The sequence below is a fragment of the Pecten maximus genome, chromosome 15 (assembly GCF_902652985.1).
Source record: "Pecten maximus chromosome 15, xPecMax1.1, whole genome shotgun sequence".
Lineage (NCBI taxonomy): Eukaryota > Metazoa > Mollusca > Bivalvia > Pectinida > Pectinidae > Pecten > Pecten maximus.
Window position 1 is genome coordinate 36752388 of NC_047029.1, and position 22362 is coordinate 36774749.

The 22362-nt window shown below is 37.3% G+C and overlaps 1 protein-coding gene across 1 annotated transcript in view; it reads right to left on the bottom strand.

Moving 5' to 3' along the window:
- Positions 1-22362, bottom strand: part of LOC117343417 (transformation/transcription domain-associated protein-like) — a 153703-nt gene that overhangs the window by 96956 nt on the left and 34385 nt on the right. Inside the window, exons 39-58 of the mRNA XM_033905759.1 lie at positions 19367-19486; positions 18644-18733; positions 18223-18375; positions 17132-17259; positions 15215-15326; positions 14744-14833; positions 13614-13861; positions 12737-12998; positions 12291-12364; positions 11137-11236; positions 10443-10655; positions 9330-9419; positions 8851-9060; positions 8251-8483; positions 6725-6891; positions 6272-6450; positions 5674-5919; positions 5201-5311; positions 3333-3515; positions 2449-2598 (exon numbers count right to left, since the gene is read on the bottom strand). Coding sequence (XP_033761650.1) covers positions 2449-2598; positions 3333-3515; positions 5201-5311; positions 5674-5919; positions 6272-6450; positions 6725-6891; positions 8251-8483; positions 8851-9060; positions 9330-9419; positions 10443-10655; positions 11137-11236; positions 12291-12364; positions 12737-12998; positions 13614-13861; positions 14744-14833; positions 15215-15326; positions 17132-17259; positions 18223-18375; positions 18644-18733; positions 19367-19486 — 3159 coding nt within the window. The remainder of the gene's footprint in view (positions 1-2448; positions 2599-3332; positions 3516-5200; positions 5312-5673; positions 5920-6271; positions 6451-6724; positions 6892-8250; positions 8484-8850; positions 9061-9329; positions 9420-10442; positions 10656-11136; positions 11237-12290; positions 12365-12736; positions 12999-13613; positions 13862-14743; positions 14834-15214; positions 15327-17131; positions 17260-18222; positions 18376-18643; positions 18734-19366; positions 19487-22362) is intronic.

Below are 22362 nucleotides of genomic sequence, written 5' to 3' on the forward strand. Positions count from 1 at the left end.
GAGAACAAGGCTGGAGTTTGCTTACAAGGTTTGCAAGCGCTGAGGCTGAGAGGAAAGGGAAAGGATATAAGAAGAACTACGATTCGAAAGTGCGGGAGTCAACACTTGATGTCCAGGACAGAGTTCTAGTGAGGAAGGTAGGAGTAAAGGGAAAGCATAAACTGGCGGACCGGTGGGAAAAGGATCCCTACATAGTGTTGGAGATTCCTAATAGGGATATTCCGGTGTACCGAGTGCAGAAGGAGTCTGGTAAAGGACCTGTAAGAACTCTTCATAGGAATTTTCTACTGCCATTTATGTCTATTCCCAGGGAAGATCACCAGAGTGATGGGGAATCTGAGTCCAGATTGCAGACGCGACGAGAACAAACTATTCAAGTGGATAGCAGCGAGTCAACGGAGGACACAACAGATGGTGAGTACGAAATTGATATACCCCGATATGTCATTCCGGCCCGACGGAGATCACTTGCGAGGGAAACTGGAAATTTACGGGTAAGACCAGTACGGCATACTCGTCAGCCAGACAGACTTGGAAGTTGGGTACAACAACTTGTTGGTCAGAGTAACGTGTCTGACAATGAGGAGATATTTGTGTAAATAGGCTTCCTGTAGTATAAGAGTACAAGAGTACTTGTTGTTTTATTTAAGTGACGATGTCGAGGTTTTAAGCATTTTGCTGTTTCTTTTTCTAGGGAAGCAGGCAGGTACATTTATATCTTGTGGATATGATTATGATGTGGTGGATTTGTATGATGAATTCCACAGCAAACTCCTTAATTGAATGTAACAGTGTTTAAGTGAGGTATAGATAATTCCTTTTCAGCGTAGATGCTAGGAATCTACTGTACTCAGTTGGGTGTGATTTAAGTTCATCCTTGTTATGTGACAACACTAATTTTCGATTCTAACTAATTCTCCATTTTCATTTACAGGGTGTGTTTGTTAGTAATTGCATTAATGACGGTTTCTTGTTTTCATTTCAGAGCCAGTCAAGTTTGATTATATTAATCAAATAAACATTTATTTTTGTTTACTCACAGGTTCAACTTTGGTACAAAATCATGTTTGTGCTTGATTACCGAACATTTTTAGGTTCCAGGTTAGATGCCAGGAGGCATTTACTCTAGGAGGGGGAGGATGTCACCAGGTTGTTTATTATTATAAACACCGTGTGGCATAATGAATGTGCGTATAGAGTTCGTATCGGGTATCGTGTGTAGTGACCCGTGTCTATATATATTGTATGTTATGTACGTGTACAGTGTCCTGTCGCAGTCTTGTCGCAGTGTCCAGTCTTAGGTGTGACGTGTGTACAGGTAGGGGTGATGATTGGGTATGGTTGTATATTTGTCCATATTGGGAATGAGTTTTGATTGGTTGTTAATGTAAGTGTGCGTGCATGCATGTTACCTGTCCTTTCCCTGTCACTTTGAAGCCTGGGACTGACCTGTACGGACGTTCTTACACCGTAGTCACAAATACAGTCAATTCATATCTATGCTCGCGCAAGATGAGATTATCCAGCTGTGCTGGGGTAAGTGATAGTCTTTACAAATATATTCAGAATATAAGCTAAGTAGAGTGCTATGATAAGTTTCGTTGTCGTACTGTAAGTTGTTAATACTTTGTCCGCGTGATTTTGTACATGTACCGCGATATACCTAGTGTTAGTCGTCGTATGTATTTCTGTATTTAGAGTTTGTCATTGTCTTATTATTTGTATTATTGTTATAGGTTGTCGGGAGGAAAGAATGAATAAATGTATGATGAAATATATTCAAGACTTGTTTCGTGAATGAAATCCCCGGAGTCACGTGACATATATATGAATGCTATCATTTTATTTTTAATAATCCTTTTAGTACACATGGGAATATATAAATCATACAAGAGGCCCATGGGCCTTAACGGTCACCTGAGTTATATAAAAATATAAATCATATAAAATGTAAATTAACATGAATGCATAAATGGTATAAACAATCCAATTGATGAAATGTTTACACACCAGGTGTATATAAGGTGCTGTCCTCAATATCAACAGCTGTGTAAAGGACGTCAAACAAAACCAAAGTAAAGTGCTGAGTTTATATAAGAAGTTTGTCGTTTATCATAACACCTGAAAATTCTGTCTAGTGGCAACAACTCTTCAAGAACTTGGTCTGGCGTACCAGGACACAGATGTTCTGACCGGTGGAAACTAACCTTGACCTCGCGACAACTCTCAAAGAACTTGGCCTGATGTTATAACAGAGTATTGATGTTCTGACCGGTCATAACTAACCTTGACCTCGCGACAACTCTCCAGGAACTTCGCCTGGCGTTGTAACAGGGTATTGATGTTCTGACCGGTGATAACTAACTAACCTTGGCCTCCCGACAACTCTATAGGAACTTCGCCTGACGTTGTAACAGAGTATTGATGTTCTGACCGGTCATAACTAACCTTGACCTCTCGACAACTCTCTAAGAACTTCGCCTGACGTTGTAACAGAGTATTGATGTTCTGACGAGGGTCCAGGTTCTCCTTTTTGGGCGGTTCCTTGGGAATACTCTCGTCTGATGACACCCCACTTAACTCCATGTCTATCTCCTCCTGATGGAAGAAAATCATACTCAGTAAAGCTTGGATAAAGGAATTTTTTTTTCAAACAGAAATTTAGACATGGCAACAGTGTATGTCCTACAATGTCTGGGATTACAGAAATATTCAGAAAAGTAAAAAAGTGGACATTCACAACTTGAGCGTGTCAGATTATTTCTGTTGAGTTTGGTATGTTTGAACTTTTCTAGAATTAACTGTAATTAATATAAAAACTGTTTTTGTTTCTGGTATCAATTTGTGGATAAAATAAGGTTTAGAGGATGGGTAAGTAATGGTATCGACCTTTGTTCTTTGTCCAGAAAAGATATTTAAAATTTTCTTTGGCCCTTTAAAACATTTAGGTTCATGTAGACAATGGCCTAATCTAATTAAAATTAGATTTGTAATTTCCGCTCCTCTACGATACACTTCAATACAAGATCTAATGATACCCCGTAGGTCATCTCAGCATGACCTTTGAGCTTATATAATTAGAGGAGTGGAAATTACAAGTCTAATTTTAATTATATTGGACAATGGCCTTGTTCCTTCCTAACCTTTGCATGTGTAAACAAATTACATGGACAAATAGAACTTTTCCCTTTGATATCAAAGTGAGCATGAAATAATCAGGTCTGAACCAAATGTTCTCTAATTGTAGAGAAATATCAGATTCTGTAGTCCGAGAAACCAGTGTAATTATTCATGAAATAATCTCTTCCAACCAAAACTTTGTATAGAGTTACCTCCTCTTTGTTTGAGTCCACGGATTCCACATCCATCGGTTCTTCCTTCATCTTCATGATGGTCTGGAAGGCCGCGCGGTCCTGGCTGTCTGCTAAATTCACAATGGAGCTGGCTGATGGTAACAGGTTCAGGGACGAGGAGCTCTGGATGCTGTGGCCATTCATAGCCACCGACAGAAGTAACTGGGAAAAAACCAATCAGATTATGTGTTGCAAAACAATCATGGCATTCACAACTATGAGAAATTGTATTGATGATAGCAATTAATCAACTCCTGTCATTACTATAAAATACCAATACCAAAGATTTGATATTTTCAAGAAAGAAATTGACTAAAAATCTCAAAAAATATTTTTTTTGTCTAACATTTTTCGACTAAACAGAAAAAAATGTTTGCAATCTACATACTTCTGTTGGTTTTTCCATACTGACTGAGTGAGTGATGTGATTTATTATATCTATTAATTAAGTAGGTGTTGTTATTTCCAGGGGCTCTGTTTTCATTGCTTTTGGGGATAGAATTCAATCAAAGAACTCAATTTAAATACATACATGCCATATTTTTGGGAGACCAATAAGGGAGATTGATGATTATTTTAAGGGAGTTTTGCCTAAAATAAGGGAGATTTGTGCGCGGCATGAATATCATCATTTTTACTCAATTTTTAAGCAATTAACTAATTTTGAAAGTGATAAAGAATATTTATATTTATTTTGGATATTAATCATATTGTATATGCAAACCACAAAAAGTTGTATAAGGTAAAAAATGCAATAAGTATACATTCAGATTCTCATGATATGAAATTTTTTTTCGATTTTTTTTTATGCAACACAAAAAGTTTTACAGCTTTATGCATATTGCATAACAGCATTTGAAAAGGGTATATTATAATTACATGTAGCTAAAGATTAAGACAAGCAAGTTATTCATTTATCAGTTGGGATTTTTTTTAAATTAGAAAGCTTGATCCACTCTGAGGGAACACATCAGTTGTAAAAATCACCATGAAATGTTCTGTGGGATACCTTATGTTGGACCAATTAGATATAAAAATATTCCAAGTGTGCAAGTGTATACATGAAATCATGAGAACGGAAGATGTTCATGTTAGGATCCCGGAGACTGCAGTAAATCTTATCACGATCATTCTAGATTTTGTATATTGTCTCTGTCATGGACTGTACAGTCATTGTAAACACCATGATTGACCACTTTGTAACGACCAACAGATGTGCTAATTTTGATAGTTTTCTAAAAGAAAATATCGGATTTCATCTTGCTATCACTGATCAACGATACACATAGTAAATGAAAAACACGTGTGATTTTGCGTCTGACCAGACTCGGTATCAATTACCATCATCAAAGTATGGTCCTAAAAGAAAACAAACAATAATTCAAGTCTGTTAGCTAAGGGGGTTAAAGTTGTTTGCAAGCGACTTGCCTTTATTTCATGGTGATAGATATTCTAGCGCAAACATTACACTAGCCAGAGCTTTGTGTGAAAGCCGTGTCCAACAGGCGCCATTTTGATTGAGTGATCACGTGAACAGATGGATCACGTGATCGCTAAATTTAGCCAAATCTCGCGAGAAAACTACTGAATTGTAAACAAAAATGGCGTCGGCAAAAATACCGGAGGGAATTACAAAATACGGGAATTTGGGCTCTCCTCCCGGGAGGAAATAAATGACTTGAAAATAAGGGAGATTTTGTCTCACGCCGGGAGGTATGGCATGTATGTAAATATAAATATAATATACTGTCTAATTAACAACTAATTAACTTATAATTAATGGTAAAGGTTTACAGTAGTATAATACTGATAGTCTATTCCTGTCAGTGGGGTATAAAATGTCTCACCTCCACACACTGTTTGATCCAGAAGTGGGTGCCCATGGCCTCCCAGTTTTGTGTACAGGTGATATAGAGGAGACGGTCAAACATCCGGCGTGGAATTGAATTCTCAAATACCTGTATAACACAAAATAATATATAAACATCTGATGTGGAATCAAATTCTCAAATACCTGTATAACACAAAATATTGTTATAACCATCAAACGTGGAATCAAATTCACAAATACCTGTATATAACATAAAATATTATCATAAACATCTGACATGCAATTAAATTCTCAAATACCTGTATAACACAAAATATTGTTATAACCATCAAACGTGGAATCAAATTCACAAATACCTATATATAACATAAAATATTAGCATTAAAAAATTGCACCCATTGTTTATATCAATAAAGTTCAAAGGAAGTCATCCCCTGATTCACAAAGAAAAGACAATTCAATATTTATTCATCTCAATTCTTTATTTACCTCAACAAATTTGTGCCTGATAGTGGGTTGGTTACAGCGTAGACCACTGAGAAAGGCGGACTCCAGTTTGGATGTTAGCTCTGTGCCGCTGAGGCTTTCGTCACGGTAGATATAGTTGACTAGTTCCAGGAATTGGGCGTTCAGTTCTTGTTCGTCAGGGAACCGTTTCTCCACATGCTGCATAAGTTTCACCAACAGTATGGCTTTTTCTCGGATACTGGGCGACTGGTTAATAGCTATAGGTGTCTAAAGGAAAAAAAAATAGCATTAATATGGGTTATAACATTATTATTGGTTATGACATCACTATGGATAACGACACTTAATATCTTTCAGTACAAGTTCTGAAAATGACAAAAACACATGGAAGTCTTTCTATAAGGTATGTTGACTTTTTTGTATTCTGATATCCATACCCTTAATTTGACCTCTGACCTCTGATATCCATACCCTTATTTTGACCTCTGATATCCATGCCTTGGTGTTGACCTTTAAACTCTTATACTCTTATTTTGACCTGATATCCATACCCTTATTTTGACCTCTGACCCCTGATATCCATACCCTTATTTTGACAGCTGACCTCTGAAACCCATACCTTGGTTTTGACCCAGTCCTCCACCATTTTAGTAATAGCTTTCATCACTTTGGCATCAGTCGTCTTCTCAATGAGACCAACAAGGATTTGTCCGATGAAGCTCTTTCTCATCTCCAGACTCATCACCCCGACCCTGTTCTTCACCAGGTCAAGACTCAGAATCATCAGCTCACTGGCAACTGTCAACAGAGCAACACAGAATGGTTAGCATAGCTAAAGATTTATAACTTGTCAACAGAGCAACACAGAATGGTTAGCATATATAGCTAATAACTGTAGTCAATGTTGGGAGAATAAATTTACTGTTAATGGAACTGATACCTTGTTGTACTTATTAAATACTGATAGAAATATATATCCCATTAACTTAATAATTTAAATGTAAAAAGTTTAAAACTTTAAAACCTCATCGAAAGAAAACTTCATTGAACAAAACAATTGTTATGGCTATACCTGGACTAGATTCGGGGGAGGTGGGGACCAGGTGTTCTCGCGCCATCTTGTGTAGAACCTTCATGAATGTTGTGATGAGTCTGTCTATGTAACAGTGATTGTGCATACAGGCCGCCTTCAGGATCATCAGTGTGCTGAACAGTTGAGACGGAGAGCCAGTTGACGCCCTGATAAAAAACATTAATTTTCAACCTCTGTAGTTAGATGTACAGTGGACCCTCGATAATCCGAACACCTTCGTTCCCAGTCCAAACCGTCCGGATTACGAGTTTTCCGGACTACCGAATTTCGTCTACCAGGTCTAAAAATTGTCGTGAAAGAGTTATCTCCCTTGATTATATACAATCCGGGACGTTTCATAAACACGTCTAATTGTCAGACTTTTTAACAATAAATATACTTATGTTTCTGATATGATTCTTGTTTTGTTTTGTAGAAAGTAAAAAATAAACTATGTTTTTAAAAGAACATGTAAAGTGAAAGTTGTTTTATTTATAGCGCGCATATGTGACCTACAAACAACACACATGTGTCACTTCCTGGAGGTTCACAAACAAGTAGAAATTACAAACGTTAAATACCTTAAATAAAAGACCCGGATTTTACAACTTACCGCCAGTCCATGTTTTTTTATGATTTGTACGTACCAGAAACCCCAAGCTATCTATTTCAAAGTACGCGACACCAGCGAGAACTACCCAAGATGTCCGATAATTATTTAACCCGTATTCACTTAGACAACTATTGACTAATTTGTGTGTAATCATCCCAGTTCTTGTGATCACTGCTTAATACGTAAATGTGTATGTAATTAATAACATGCATCTTTCAATGAGTCGTCGTTTCAAGTAACGGTGTTACAAAGCCGATATCCGTGTTTACCCAATACAAGTGTTATGATGTTAATTACCGATCATAAATGTATTACATGTATTTGAGATTAATTAATTATCGTATCACGTACTGTATGTTTGTGCATAAATTCTGTAACATTTAGGTCGTAGAGAAAAAGCAATGTACCGTTATAAAAACAAAAGCTACACATTGTAACACAGGTAAACACCCGGGGCTATGACCTGGCAGCGGTCGCTATGACTACGCACAGTGTCAAGCGATAGTCTGTACAGCTGTCGACACGGGTGACTTGCCCCAACATTTTTTTCTCCTCGTGGTGAAAAAAATCGTCCGGATTATTGAGGGAAATTTACTAATGAAAAGTACGTTCCGTTCCCAAAATTGGCTTCCGGAATCGGAATCCGAATTTCCGGACTGGTGAGTACAAATAACGTTACGGAAATCCGTTCCCGTGCATTTCCGTCCGGACTGTGAGTTTTCCGGACTATCGGTGTCCGGATTATCGCGGGTCCACTGTATATAATAATGATCTAACATTAAACAGATTTAACTTATTCAGAGAATAGAAGGAAACATTTCACATCACTGACACAAACTAACTAAAATGTGACCTATTTTTAATAGTCGAGACGTGTGACCTACTTTTCATAACTGACGAAATTGTAACTTACTTTTCATAATTCGTAAGTCCCTCGTACACAACCTTGCTGACACAGGCATATAAACATTCCAGTTCTTCATACTTGGAGGCCACATTGGAGGTGACAGGCTCCGTGGGGAAAAAGCTCATGAGACGGGACAGTAGACTGTGTACACCCCGTATAACTTTGGTGTTAGGACACGTCATACAGGCAGCTATCCCACGCTGGAGGGGTTTAAAGCTTGTCAGAATTGTCTCCTTTTTCTGTAAACAAAACAAAAAGAAAAATTTACTGATAGATCATAAACTTGTTCTTATGAACACTTTTAAACACTCTAAACTTATCTTCTTAAATTCATCAAAAGAAATGAGTAATGAAAGAATTTGCATTACAAAAATTGCTATTTGTCATATTTATTACAATGAATGACACCGAAAAATCCCCAGCTGAAGCTAAAACAAACAAAAGAGAAATTTGTTATTTTGTGAATGGAACAACTGATATTACAAATCAGAGTCTTCTTCTGGCGAAATTTTATTTGAAATCGGGAAGCTATATAGCGCAAGATTTAGTCATTAAAAACTAAGACGTTTGAAGCTGAAGTTCCCTTTCCAACAAGCCATCACATACCAGTATTGTGAGAAGAAAACTCAACAGCTCCAGGGCGGTACAGATATTGTTAAAATTAGGTAGAGGGTTCTCAACAGTCGTCAGTAACTTATCAAACCAGACAAGTTTCAGCTCGGTGCTCGGCCAGATATCGGGGCGTAGCGCCATCTTCAGTAATCCAACACATCGCCGAGATAAAATTTCTCCTGGGGATCCTGGTGTCTCATTTACCTACAGCCACAAAAATAAATTGATGACGACAAAAAATTAAATGGACAAAGTGTTTGTTCAGGGTTGGAAGTAAAAATATGCATCGTGAAACGGTGTATCTATTGGAACTAAATCATTTGAATTTTACTTGAAATGCAAAATTATGTAAAAATGAATGAATATTAAGAAAATAAAATCGAGCTATAAAATCATCATATTTCAACCAATCATCAATGTATGTTAATTTAATGACTTCTAGAGGATGACATCAGGGTTGTTGGAGACTTTACCTGACATGCTATTCGCAGTAAGAAATTCACAACAGCATCACAGTAATTCTTCTCAATGGGCTTAGTAAGGTCCGACTGACTCCGTGTACTCTGTAACACCAAATACTTAGTTAAATATCAGAATTAGGCACCGACATAGAGAAAATGTGTGTTTATTTGTATTAAAGCTGTGTCTACATTTTCACTCTTAGAATTGTTACACAATATGTATATCTTATGCCTGTAACGTAAACATTATCTATTTTACAACAGCCGCAAATCAACTTAAATTAACCATTCTTGTTGGCCTGGGTGCATGAAGTCTTACTATGAGAGTTGACCGGAATACCAAGAGAAATCCCATGTGGTCAGGTGATCCCATTTCATGTCTGACCTGGGAATTGAACTGCAGCTGTCTTTGCGAAAGGAGAGCGTGTTACCACTGTGTCCTTTGACCTCGCCAGTAATATATGTGTTTGTAAAATGACACTAATAGAGGCTAGATTTATCTCCCTTCACCTGAGGTATTGAGTTATCTCCCATCACCTGAGGTACTTAGTTATCTCCCTTCACCCGAAGTACTGAGTTATTTCCCTTTACCTGAGGTACTGAGTTACCGCCATTCACCGAAGGTACAGAGTTATCTCCCTTCCCCCGAGGTACTTAGTTACCTCCCTTCACCTGGGGTACTGAGTTATCGCCCTTCATCCGAGGTACTTAGTTATCTCCCTTCACCTGAAGTACTGAGTTATCTCCCTTTACCCGAGGTACTGAGTTACTTCCCTTCACCTGGGGTACTGAGTTATCTCCCTTCGCCCGAGGTACTTAGTTATCTCCCTTCATCTGGGGTACTGAGTTGTCTCACTTCACCTGAGGTACTGAGTTATCTCCCTTTATCTGAGTTAATGAGTTATCTTCATTTTCTTGAGGTACTGAGTTATCTCCCTTTACTAGAGGTACTGAGTTATCTCCCTTTACTAGAGGTACTGAGTTATCTCCCTTTACTTGAGGTACTGAGTTATCTCCCTTTACTAGAGGTACTGAGTTATCTCCCTTTACTAGAGGTACTAAGTTATCTCCCTTTACTAGAAGTACTGAGTTATCTCCCTTATCCGAGGTTCTGAGGTTACTCACCGCTCCTGAGGAGTGACGTGATCTCTTGGCCTCCTGAGGTGAATCAACAGATGTCGATCGTTTTACTGGGAGGTTCTGGGTTAGAGCTTGACTCAGTTCCTGTCCGGCTGGTTCTACAAACGACGGATCCTGGTCGTCCTTGATCCTCTGTATCTCCCATTTAATGACTACCTCAGCCAAGTCTACTGCCAGCTTACGGTGCTCAATAGACGCCTGAGGTCAAAAGTAAACACACAACAGGTTAATCATAGGTCAGGGGTCACAGGTAAACACAAAATAGATCAATCACAAGTCAGGGGTTATAGGTTAACCCTCAATAGACCAATCATGGTTCAGGGGTCATAAGCAAAAATGACTACAGGTTAGAGGACAGGTCAGAGAAAAACACAACAGGTCAACAGTTATGGGGTCATAGGTTGACAGAGGGGTCAGAGGGGAACCAATAAGAGGTCAACCACTAATATGGTGTCAAAGGTCAACAGAGGTAAACTGAATAAAACACACCTGTTCATGACATTTTCATCATTAGTTCTGATATTAAACCAAAATGAACACCAAAATAATATCATCCATGATGTCTGATCAGTGACCTTGAACAGTAATTATAGAGGTCACAAAGGTTAACTTGTATAATACCAGTTTGAGCAGTAACTGTCAGTAATAATGTAAGCTTCAGAATAACCAGCATACTCACACTTGAGGTGAAGCCGAGTTTATGTAGAGAGTTGACCATGTGTGGGATGAGATGATGGCGGACTGGGTAGTACACCTTATAATGACGTACCACTAATTGTCTGAAAGAAAACATGTCATACTTTAACATCACAACATATAGTCTGGACATGGCATATGAGAATTAAAGATTGGACGTCTCATAGTTGTCCCACAATTTAATGTACCACCTTACTTCAACCATATAGATGAACAGACAGATGAATTATTATGTGTCTAATCCATACAGACGATCAGATGAATTATAATGCATATAATATATCCCTTAACTTCATCCATACAGATGGACAGATGAAATACAATGTGTCTAATATACCCCATAACTTCACCATACAGATAGACAGATGAATTATTATGTGTCTAATATACCCCATAACTTCACCATACAGATGGACAGATGAATTATTATGTGTCTAATCCATACAGATGGATAGATGAAATACAATGTGTATAATATACCCCTTAACTTCATCCATACAGATGGATAGATGAAATACAATGTGTCTAATATACCCCATAACTTCATCCATACAGATGGATAGATGAAATACAATGTGTCTAATATACCCCATAACTTCACCATACAGATGGACAGATAAATTATTATGTGTCTAATCCATACAGACGATAAGATGAATTATGATGTGTATAATATACCCCTTAACTTCATCCATACAGATGGATAGATGAAATACAATGTGTCTAATATACCCCATAACTTCATCCATACAGATGGATAGATGAAATACAATGTGTCTAATATACCCCATAACTTCATCCATACAGATGGTGAATTGTAATGTGTCTAGTATACTCAATAACTTCATCCATACAGATGGACAGATGAATTATAATGTGTCTAATATACCCCATAATTTCATCCATTCAGATGGACAGATGAATTATTATGTGTCTAATATACCTTTTAACTTCAATGCAGAGAAATATCAATATCAGGAGGTATTTACAAAATTATTTAAGCTTAGAGTATCCATTTTTTTTCTTATTCATTTTTTTTTATTATCCCATGAACTTTTTTGTTTTCATTGACAATATGGTAGAAATCAATGCAGATCTCAAAGAAAATCTCCAGAAGTGAAGGTAGAGTTTACATACAGTATGTGGACAAGCTGAGCTACTGTGTGTCCCTCCTCTACGATGATCTTCTTAGTCCAGTGAGTCAACATTCCCTGTAAAATACAACAGCCACATGTATATGTAATATCCTTACAAACCATACAACCTACAGGAAATCTACATACATCCCACTATCATACAATACTGTAAAATTTGATCATTTCTTTTAAATTTTCTGTATTAAAACACAGGCACCATATTAGGTAAAACAGTAAGAAAAACACAAGTACAAAATCTAATGATACAATTAAACATCAAAGCTTTGCAATGCCTCCATACACTGTTATTAAAATACCTAACACATATTGGGCACTTTTCCATTACAGTCTCGACTCTGGCACTCGTTTCAGATATCCTGCCTGAATTCTATTTAGACCAAGGTCTAACACTGACCTACAAACGACCTATCATCACCTGATACATACATTTCCGTCCTCCATGCGTCCTGGCATGGCTGGTGTGAGGATCTCCAGGGCCTGTCTCACAACAGTGCGTGCTTCCACAGCATGAGCCTTTAGTAAACTGTGGAACACCTGAAGAACGATTCGCTTGTGGATGGCAAACTTAGCAATGATATGCGATAGTAGAAGGTGGCCATGGTACTTTGTGGCCGGGTCGACACAGTTCTTGGACAGCAGACAAGGCCAGGCGAAGGTCATCAGTCGGCGGAGTTTGTTCCCTTGTTTCCTGGGAGGATAAGATGAAATAGCAACAAAAATAAAACAAATACTCTTGTCTACCAAACAGGTATAAATGTACATTACTAGCACTTGAAAAGTCGATAATGTGACTTCTAATTTTACTTTTTCTTTCCCAACATGAGAAATACTGAAAACTCGATCTAAATGAAAGAGGTGTAGGTATACAATCCCTTGAAATGAAATTTCAGAAACAATCTCTATTTCCTCAATTATTTATATATATATATATATACCCTTACCCTAGGGGACTCTTGGGGAGTTGAAGGATTGATAAAGCCTCAATCCATCCTAATGTTTATTAGATTAATTTCTTATGTATATAATGGATATCCTACTTTTCCATCTAAAACGAAGACATAGTGAATGGTGAATGTAGATAATGGTCAGAAAAAATGGAACAATTAAGAATTAAAGTCCTATAAATCCCATACTTATTAGCAGCGTCGTGTATGTGAGACGACGCCTGCTCCACCAGTAGTAATATTGTATTATTAAGTAACATGTAGAATCCCATACTTATTAGCAGCGTCGTGTATGTGAGACGACGCCTGCTCCACCAGTAGTAATATTGTATTATTAAGTAACATGTAGAATCCCATACTTATTAGCAGCGTCGTGTATGTGAGATGACGCCTGCTCCACCAGTAGCGACGACAGCTGAAGTAAGAGTATCCTGACGGCATCGGAAGTCCCAAACGGGTTGTCAGGGTCAATGATTTTGTTGATAAAGACACTGATGATGTTCTCCATGTTATCCTGGTCTGGAGCTGGGGGCCCGCCAATCAGTTTCTCACCGTCACCACCCTCAAACACCTGATGGAAACACGGGATAAGGATGTGCTGTAGGATCTGTAGGGAGAAATAAATACAAAGTGAGCGAGGGTAGTAACACAGGATAAGGATGTGCTGCAGGATCTGTAGGGAGAAATAACAACGAAGTGAGCGAGGTAGAAATACGGTTGAAGTTAAATCTGTCGAGCTAGAAGATCCTGCGAAAATTGATACCAAAGCTTAACACAGGAGGCAAATTATCTTTTATTTCTGCGAGACAGACAGATGTTTTATGTAATCAGTGTCCAGTGGGGCAGGACTAATGAAGATAAAACTCGTTAGAATCTCCAGTCTGTATAATAGGTAAACCTAACCTTGATAAAACTCGTTAGAATCTCCAGTCTGTATAATAGGTAAACTTACCTCGATAAAACTTGTTAGAATCTCCAGTCTGTATAATAGGTAAACTTACCTTGATATAAAACTCGTTAGAATCTCCTCTGTTTATAGGTAAAACCTAACCTTGATAAACATCGGTAGAATATCCCAGTCTGTTGTAATAAGTAAACTTACCTTGATAAAACTCGTTAGACTTCCAGTTCTGGATAATAGGTAAACCAAACGTGATAGAACTCGTTAGAATCCCAGTTGTATAATAGGTAACATCCTTGATAAAATCGTTAGAATCTCAGTCTGTATATAGGTAAAACTACCTTGATAAAACTCGTTAGAATCTCCAGTCTGTGTAATAGGTAAACCTAACCTTGATAAAACTCGTTAGAATCTCCAGTCTGTATAATAGGTAAACTTACCTTGATAAAACTCGTTAGAATCTCCAGTCAGTATAATAGGTAAACCTAACCTTGATAAAACTCGTTAGAATCTCCAGTCTGTATAATAGGTAAACTTACCTTGATAAAACTCGTTAGAATCTCCAGTCTGCATAATAGGTAAACCTACCTTAGCTTTGATTTCTTGTGTCCACTTGGTGTCATGGAAGATGTCCACAAACTTGAAAAAGGCACTCCTCTTCCACTCGATAGAGTAAGTCTGTAAAAATTCAACAGAATACATAATGAGGGCCTTTCATATAGACACAGGTAAAAATATCAACAGAATACATAATGAGGGCCTTTCATATAGACACAGGTAAATATATCAACAGAATACATAATGAGGGTCTTTCATATAGACACAGGTAAAAAATATCAACAAAATACATAATGAGGGCCTTTCATATAGACACAGGTAAATATATCAACAGAATACATAATGAGGGCCTTTCATATAGACCCAGGTAAAATATAAACAAAATACATAATGAAGGCCTTTCATATAGACACAGGTAAATATATCAACAGAATACATAATGAGGGCCTTTCATATAGACATAGGTAAATGTGATTATTGCTACAGATACTACCGACTTACCGCAGCTACAGTGTTATCCAGGAAATCCTTAACAAACTGAAACTGGACAACACATCGGTTGGTAAAACATCGCAAGATGTGAAACAGTAGTTCATTCTCATTGGTGTGGTACCTGTAATGAGTTTTTTACCTGTCAGTCATAATATCAGTACAAGTTTGATGTTACTAAGGACACTATTATATGGACAGACTTGTATACGGACACTATCATATGGACAGACTTGTTTATGGACACTATTATATGGACAGACTTGTTTATGGACACTATCATATGGACAGACTTGTTTATGGACACTATCATATGGACAGACTTGTTTATAGAGACTATTATATGGACAGACTTGTTTATGGACACTATCATATGGACAGACTTGTTTATGGACACTATCATATGGACAGACTTGTATATGGACACTATTATATGGACAGACTTGTATACAGACACTATTATATGGACAGACTTGTTTACGGACACTATTACAGTGGAACCTCTATAAACCGAACATGCATGGGACATGACTATTTGTTCGGTTTACAGAGGGTTCGGTTTGGAGAAGTTGACCGAAAAATGACCGGTCGAATTCCGGATATAATTGGTCGGACGATGGTTTTATTAGAATGCACCCGATTACAAACCGTGCCGGTATCACGTAGACAATATTTGGTTTGTCTGAATAATATGCATATTATGAAAGTTAATCAATGTATCTATTGCAGAATATATAAGAAAGGCAAATGACTATAACTATAGTTTTAAACAGTATTTTCACATGTACAACTACACTTTACGATCGACCTACATTTTGTTACATCCGGTGAAGCTTCCGTCATGTGGATGGGGCCGATAGTCCAATACGGAATATTTTACATATCGACTAATATTAAAGGGTGTGAAGATGTTTTGTTTCAATATCAATTACAATTGATCAGATGATACTGGTCGTATTTCCGACATCGCTGTTGTCTAAAAAAATATCACAGGCTTCATTTACGAAAACAACCCCCTTTGGGCCTCATTTAGATTAAATGCGAAACTCAGGCTTCTAGCTCTACTTGCATTGAGAAGATAAACGAACCGACGCGCTTCAATGAAGTGTGGCATTGTTTCATAATTGTTGTGTTGATTATACACAAGGCCATCCGTCATAATGCCCCCTTGGGATATATATTGGATACCTGTACAAATCACATACGTAGGTCCCGAGACAATAAAGCTTCACACAATACCCGTCACGGTTGTTGTTTCACGGTTGACTGGCCTGACCTCGTGTCATATTCGCTCAGGTAAGGCCGGTTTTCAGAAGTAATTTTTGCTATATTTTAACAGGAACCTGACACAAAATCAGTTCGGTGTTCGGAATTCAGAGGGATCTGTATTTGGAAGTTTTTTAATACTATAATAAAGAAGGACCAATTCCGTACAATGTCAATTCGTTCGGTATTCAGAGGTGTTCGGTTTTTAGAAGGTTCGGTTTTCGGAAGTTGCACTGTATATGGACAGACTTGTTTATGGACACTATTATATGGACAGACTTGTATACGGACACTATTATATGGACAGACTTGTATATGGATACTATCATATGGACAGACTTGTATACGGACACTACTATATGGACAGACTTGTATACGGACACTATTATATGGACAGACTTGTATACGGACACTACTATATGGACAGACTTGTATACGGACACTATCATATGGACAGACTTGTATACGGACACTATTATATGGACAGACTTGTATACGGACACTATTATATGGACAGACTTGTATACGGACACTATCATATGGACAGACTTGTATACGGACACTATTATATGGACAGACTTGTATATGGATACTACCATATGGACAGACTTGTTTATGGATACTATTTATTTGACGAGGAGAGCGGGGAGACATGTGACTTACTTGAAGTAGTTGAGGAGACACTTGACCAGGAGGGCTGGCTCCTTCCAGTGGACCATTTCCACAGCCTCCAGTTTATTGTGTCTGTCCTGGAATGCTTCTGACTTCCACAGCTGTAGTAGACTGGTAACCTAACAAAACAGGAATATCTCAGTTATCTCATCAGACACCATCATCCGACACGGTCATAAGACACGATCATGAGACACCATCATTAGACACGGTCATCAGATGCCATCATCAAACATGATCATGAGACACCATCATGAGACACCATCATGAGACACCATCATCAAACACGATCATCAGACACCATCATGAGACACCATCATGAGACACCATCATCAAACACCATCGTCCGACACGATCGTAAGACACAATCATTAGACACATATTCCATACTAATGTCATATTTGTTGATTTATAATGATATTAAAAAGTAAGATTATTGTATCTGCCTTAATTGGTAAAAATGGAAGATGATAAACTCTTGATAATACTTGATCAGAACCCCTTTTTCTGATCTTTCATTCTCATGTAAAACACATAATTATGATAGTATTTAACTTTTATCTACCTCCATCTGTAAATTGATTAATTGTGGAGGAACTTTCAACCCCGAGTGTACAATTGACCAATTGCCAATAGTGTAGAGGATATTTCTATTGCAGGGTGTACAAATGGCAAATCATCAAACTGAATGTAGAGGAACTTACAATGGTGGGGTGTATACCTGTTAAGTGACAAATCGTCAGTGTAGAGAAACTAACATTCGCAGGCTATTAACCTGTTAAGTGACAAATCGTCAGTGTAGAGAAACTAACATTCACAGGCTATTAACCTTTTAAGTGACAAATCGTCAATGTAGAGAAACTAACATTCGCAGGCTATTAACCTGTTAAGTGACAAATCGTCAGTGTAGAGAAACTAACATTCGCAGGCCATTAACCTGTTAAGTGACAAATCGTCAGTGTAGAGAAACTAACATTCGCAGGCTATTAACCTGTTAAGTGACAAATCTTCAGTGTAGAGAAACTAACATTCCCAGGCCATTAACCTGTTAAGTGACAAATCGTCAGTGTAGAGAAACTTACAATGGTGGGGTGTTGTGACAGCCAAGCTTCCTCGTGTCTCACAAGAAGGCTGATTAATTTGATGACCTGGTACTGCAGTTCCACATTGGGCCCCGGGGTGGGAGAGGGGGCAGGGGAGGACACAGACACATCAGTACTGGTTGGCGTTGTTCCCTGTATACAATCACATTACTTTACTGACCACATGGTGTTTAGTATTAATTAATAATAAAACAATATAATAATAATAATAGACAGACATCACATAACATCTGTTATCATTACAAATGAAGTTACTGTAGTACTTATTGAAATTCCAATAATAATAAAGTTTTACTAGTTTAGTTTTCGGTATGTTCAATACATATTAATATTAGACACTAAATAATGATGATGAACAAAACAAATTAGATCCAGAAACAATTAGGATACAAGATTTCACCTGGGCTATGGAGAAAATGTTCATCAGACGTGTAGCATTGTTTTTGAGAACTTCTCGGAACTGTTTGCCGTTCTTATGGGCAATTACAAACTGGAAAAAGAAAGAAACCAATGTTATATTACAATGTATGTCAAAGGCCAATATAAAAGATTGATGAAACATGTTTGTGATGTAGAAAGAGGGTTATTTATTGCATGCCAATTTTTAATATCTCAGAATGTTAGTAAACACTCAAAACATACTATTAGAACACAATGACATGAAGTTAACCAAACAACTAAATATACAGTAGACATATACAGAGGATACCTAACAGTGTCTTCAGTATAACCAAATATATTTCACAAAATATTAGCCACATGAGTGAATTATATTTGTTATTACTGAAGATTTTACTGTTAGCTTTTCTGTTTATTACATTTTCTAGCAAAATATACTGAGGCAGCTCAATCTCTCCCAGAATTTATTGTAGTCCCCTGTCTTAATTTTTCCCATTGTTATTTGCAAGCAGTGTTCCGATTGGTCAAATCAGAAAAAGAGATATTTTTCAATAGTGAAAAATATTAGAAAAAGTGACACTTTTCACAAGTGCAAAATATCACTTTTACAGAATGAATAATTTTCAATATTTCACTGGTAAAATATAATAAAATATTATATCTTCTCTCACAACTATACTGCCCCAGAATTTTGACAAATTGATGTACAGTGTAGTAGACTTACATGGAAGAGTCTAGTCCATTGTTGATCACCCAGGCGTGTCTCATTGAGGAACAAATCAACCGTGACTTCAGGATACCGCATCAGGAAGTTGATTAAAGGGTCACGGAAAGGACTGCCAGCCTACATATCAAACACAAAATTACATCTTACAACTCGACTAGTACTGGTTAACCCAACATAACCTTACAACTCGACTTTAGTACTGTTTAACCCAACATAACCTTACAACTCGACTTTAGTACTGTTTAACCCAACATAACCTTACAACTCGACTTTAGTACTGTTTAACCCAACATAACCTTACAACTCGACTTTAGTACTGTTTAACCCAACATAACCTTATAACTCGACTTTAGTACTGTTTAACCCAACATAACCTTACAACTCGACTTTAGTACTGTTTAACCCAACATAACCTTACAACTCGACTTTAGTACTGTTTAACCCAACATAACCTTACAACTCGACTTTAGTACTGTTTAACCCAACATAACCTTACAACTCGACTTTAGTACTGTTTAACCCAACATAACATTACAACTCGACTTTAGTACTGTTTAACCAAACATAACCTTACAACTCGACTTTAGTACTGTTTAACCCAACATAACCTTACAACTCGACTTTAGTACTGTTTAACCCAACATAACCTTACAACTCGACTTTAGTACTGTTTAACCCAACATAACCTTACAACTCGACTTTAGTGCTGTTTAACCCAACATAACCTTACAACTCGACTTTAGTACTGTTTAACCCAACATAACCTTACAACTCGACTTTAGTACTGTTTAACCCAACATAACCTTACAACTCGACTTTAGTACTGTTTAACCCAACATAACCTTACAACTCGACTTTAGTACTGTTTAACCCAACATAACCTTACAACTCGACTAGTACTGTTTAACCCAACATAACCTTACAACTCGACTTTAGTACTGTTTAACCCAACATAACCTTACAACTCGACTTTAGTACTGTTTAACCCAACATAACCTTACAACTCGACTTTAGTACTGTTTAACCCAACATAACCTTACAACTCGACTTTAGTACTGTTTAACCCAACATAACTTTACAACTCGACTTCAGTACTGTTTAACCCAACATAACCTTACAACTCGACTTTAGTACTGTTTAACCCAACATAACCTTACAACTCGACTTTAGTACTGTTTAACCCAACATAACCTTACAACTCGACTTTAGTACTGTTTAACCCAACATAACCTTACAACTCGACTTTAGTACTGTTTAACCCAACATAACCTTACAACTCGACTTTAGTACTGTTTAACCCAACATAACCTTACAACTCGACTTTAGTACTGTTTAACCCAACATAACCTTACAACTCGACTTTAGTACTGTTTAACCCAACATAACCTTACAACTCGACTTTAGTACTGTTTAACCCAACATAACCTTACAACTCGACTTTAGTACTGTTTAACCCAACATAACCTTACAACTCGACTTTAGTACTGTTTAACCCACATAACCTTACAACTCGACTTTAGTACTGTTTAACCCAACATAACCTTACAACTCGACTTTAGTACTGTTTAACCCAACATAACCTTACAACTCGACTTTAGTACTGTTTAACCCAACATAACCTTACAACTCGACTTAGTACTGTTTAACCCAACATAACCTTACAACTCGACTTAGTACTGTTTAACCCCTACATGACCTTACAACTCGACTTTAGTACTGTTTAACCCAACATAACCTTACAACTCGACTTTAGTACTGTTTAACCCAACATAACCTTACAACTCGACTTTAGTACTGTTTAACCCAACATAACCTTACAACTCGACTTTAGTACTGTTTAACCCAACATAACCTTACAACTCGACTTTAGTACTGTTTAACCCAACATAACCTTACAACTCAGTCTTAGTACTGTTTAACCCAACATAACCTTATAACTCGACTTTAGTACTGTTTAACCCAACATAACCTTACAACTCAGTCTTAGTACTGTTTAACCCAACATAACCTTACAACTCGACTTTAGTACTGTTTAACCCAACATAACCTTACAACTCAGTCTTAGTACTGTTTAACCCAACATAACCTTACAACTCGACTTTAGTACTGTTTAACCCAACATAACCTTACAACTCGACTTTAGTACTGTTTAACCCAACATAACCTTACAACTCGACTTTAGTACTGTTTAACCCAACATAACCTTACAACTCGACTTTAGTACTGTTTAACCCAACATAACCTTACAACTCGACTAGTACTGTTTAACCCAACATAACCTTACAACTCGACTTAAGTACTGTTTAACCCTACATGACCTTACAACTCGACTTTAGTACTGTTTAACCCAACATAACCTTACAACTCGACTTTAGTACTGTTTAACCCAACATAACCTTACAACTCGACTTTAGTACTGTTTAACCCAACATAACCTTATAACTCGACTTTAGTACTGTTTAACCCAACATAACCTTACAACTCGACTTTAGTACTGTTTAACCCAACATAACCTTAAAACTCGACCTTAGTACTGTTTAACCCAACATAACCTTACAACTCGACTTTAGTACTGTTTAACCCAACATAACCTTACAACTCAGTCTTAGTACTGTTTAACCCAACATAACCTTACAACTCGACTTTAGTACTGTTTAACCCAACATAACCTTACAACTCAGTCTTAGTACTGTTTAACCCAACATAACCTTACAACTCGACTTTAGTACTGTTTAACCCAACATAACCTTACAACTCGACTTTAGTGCTGTTTAACCCAACATGACCTTACAACTCGACTTTAGTACTGTTTAACCCAACATAACCTTACAACTCGACTTTAGTACTGTTTAACCCAACATAACCTTACAACTCGACTTTAGTACTGTTTAACCCAACATAACCTTACAACTCGACTTTAGTACTGTTTAACCCAACATAACCTTACAACTCGACTTTAGTACTGTTTAACCCCACATAACCTTACAACTCGA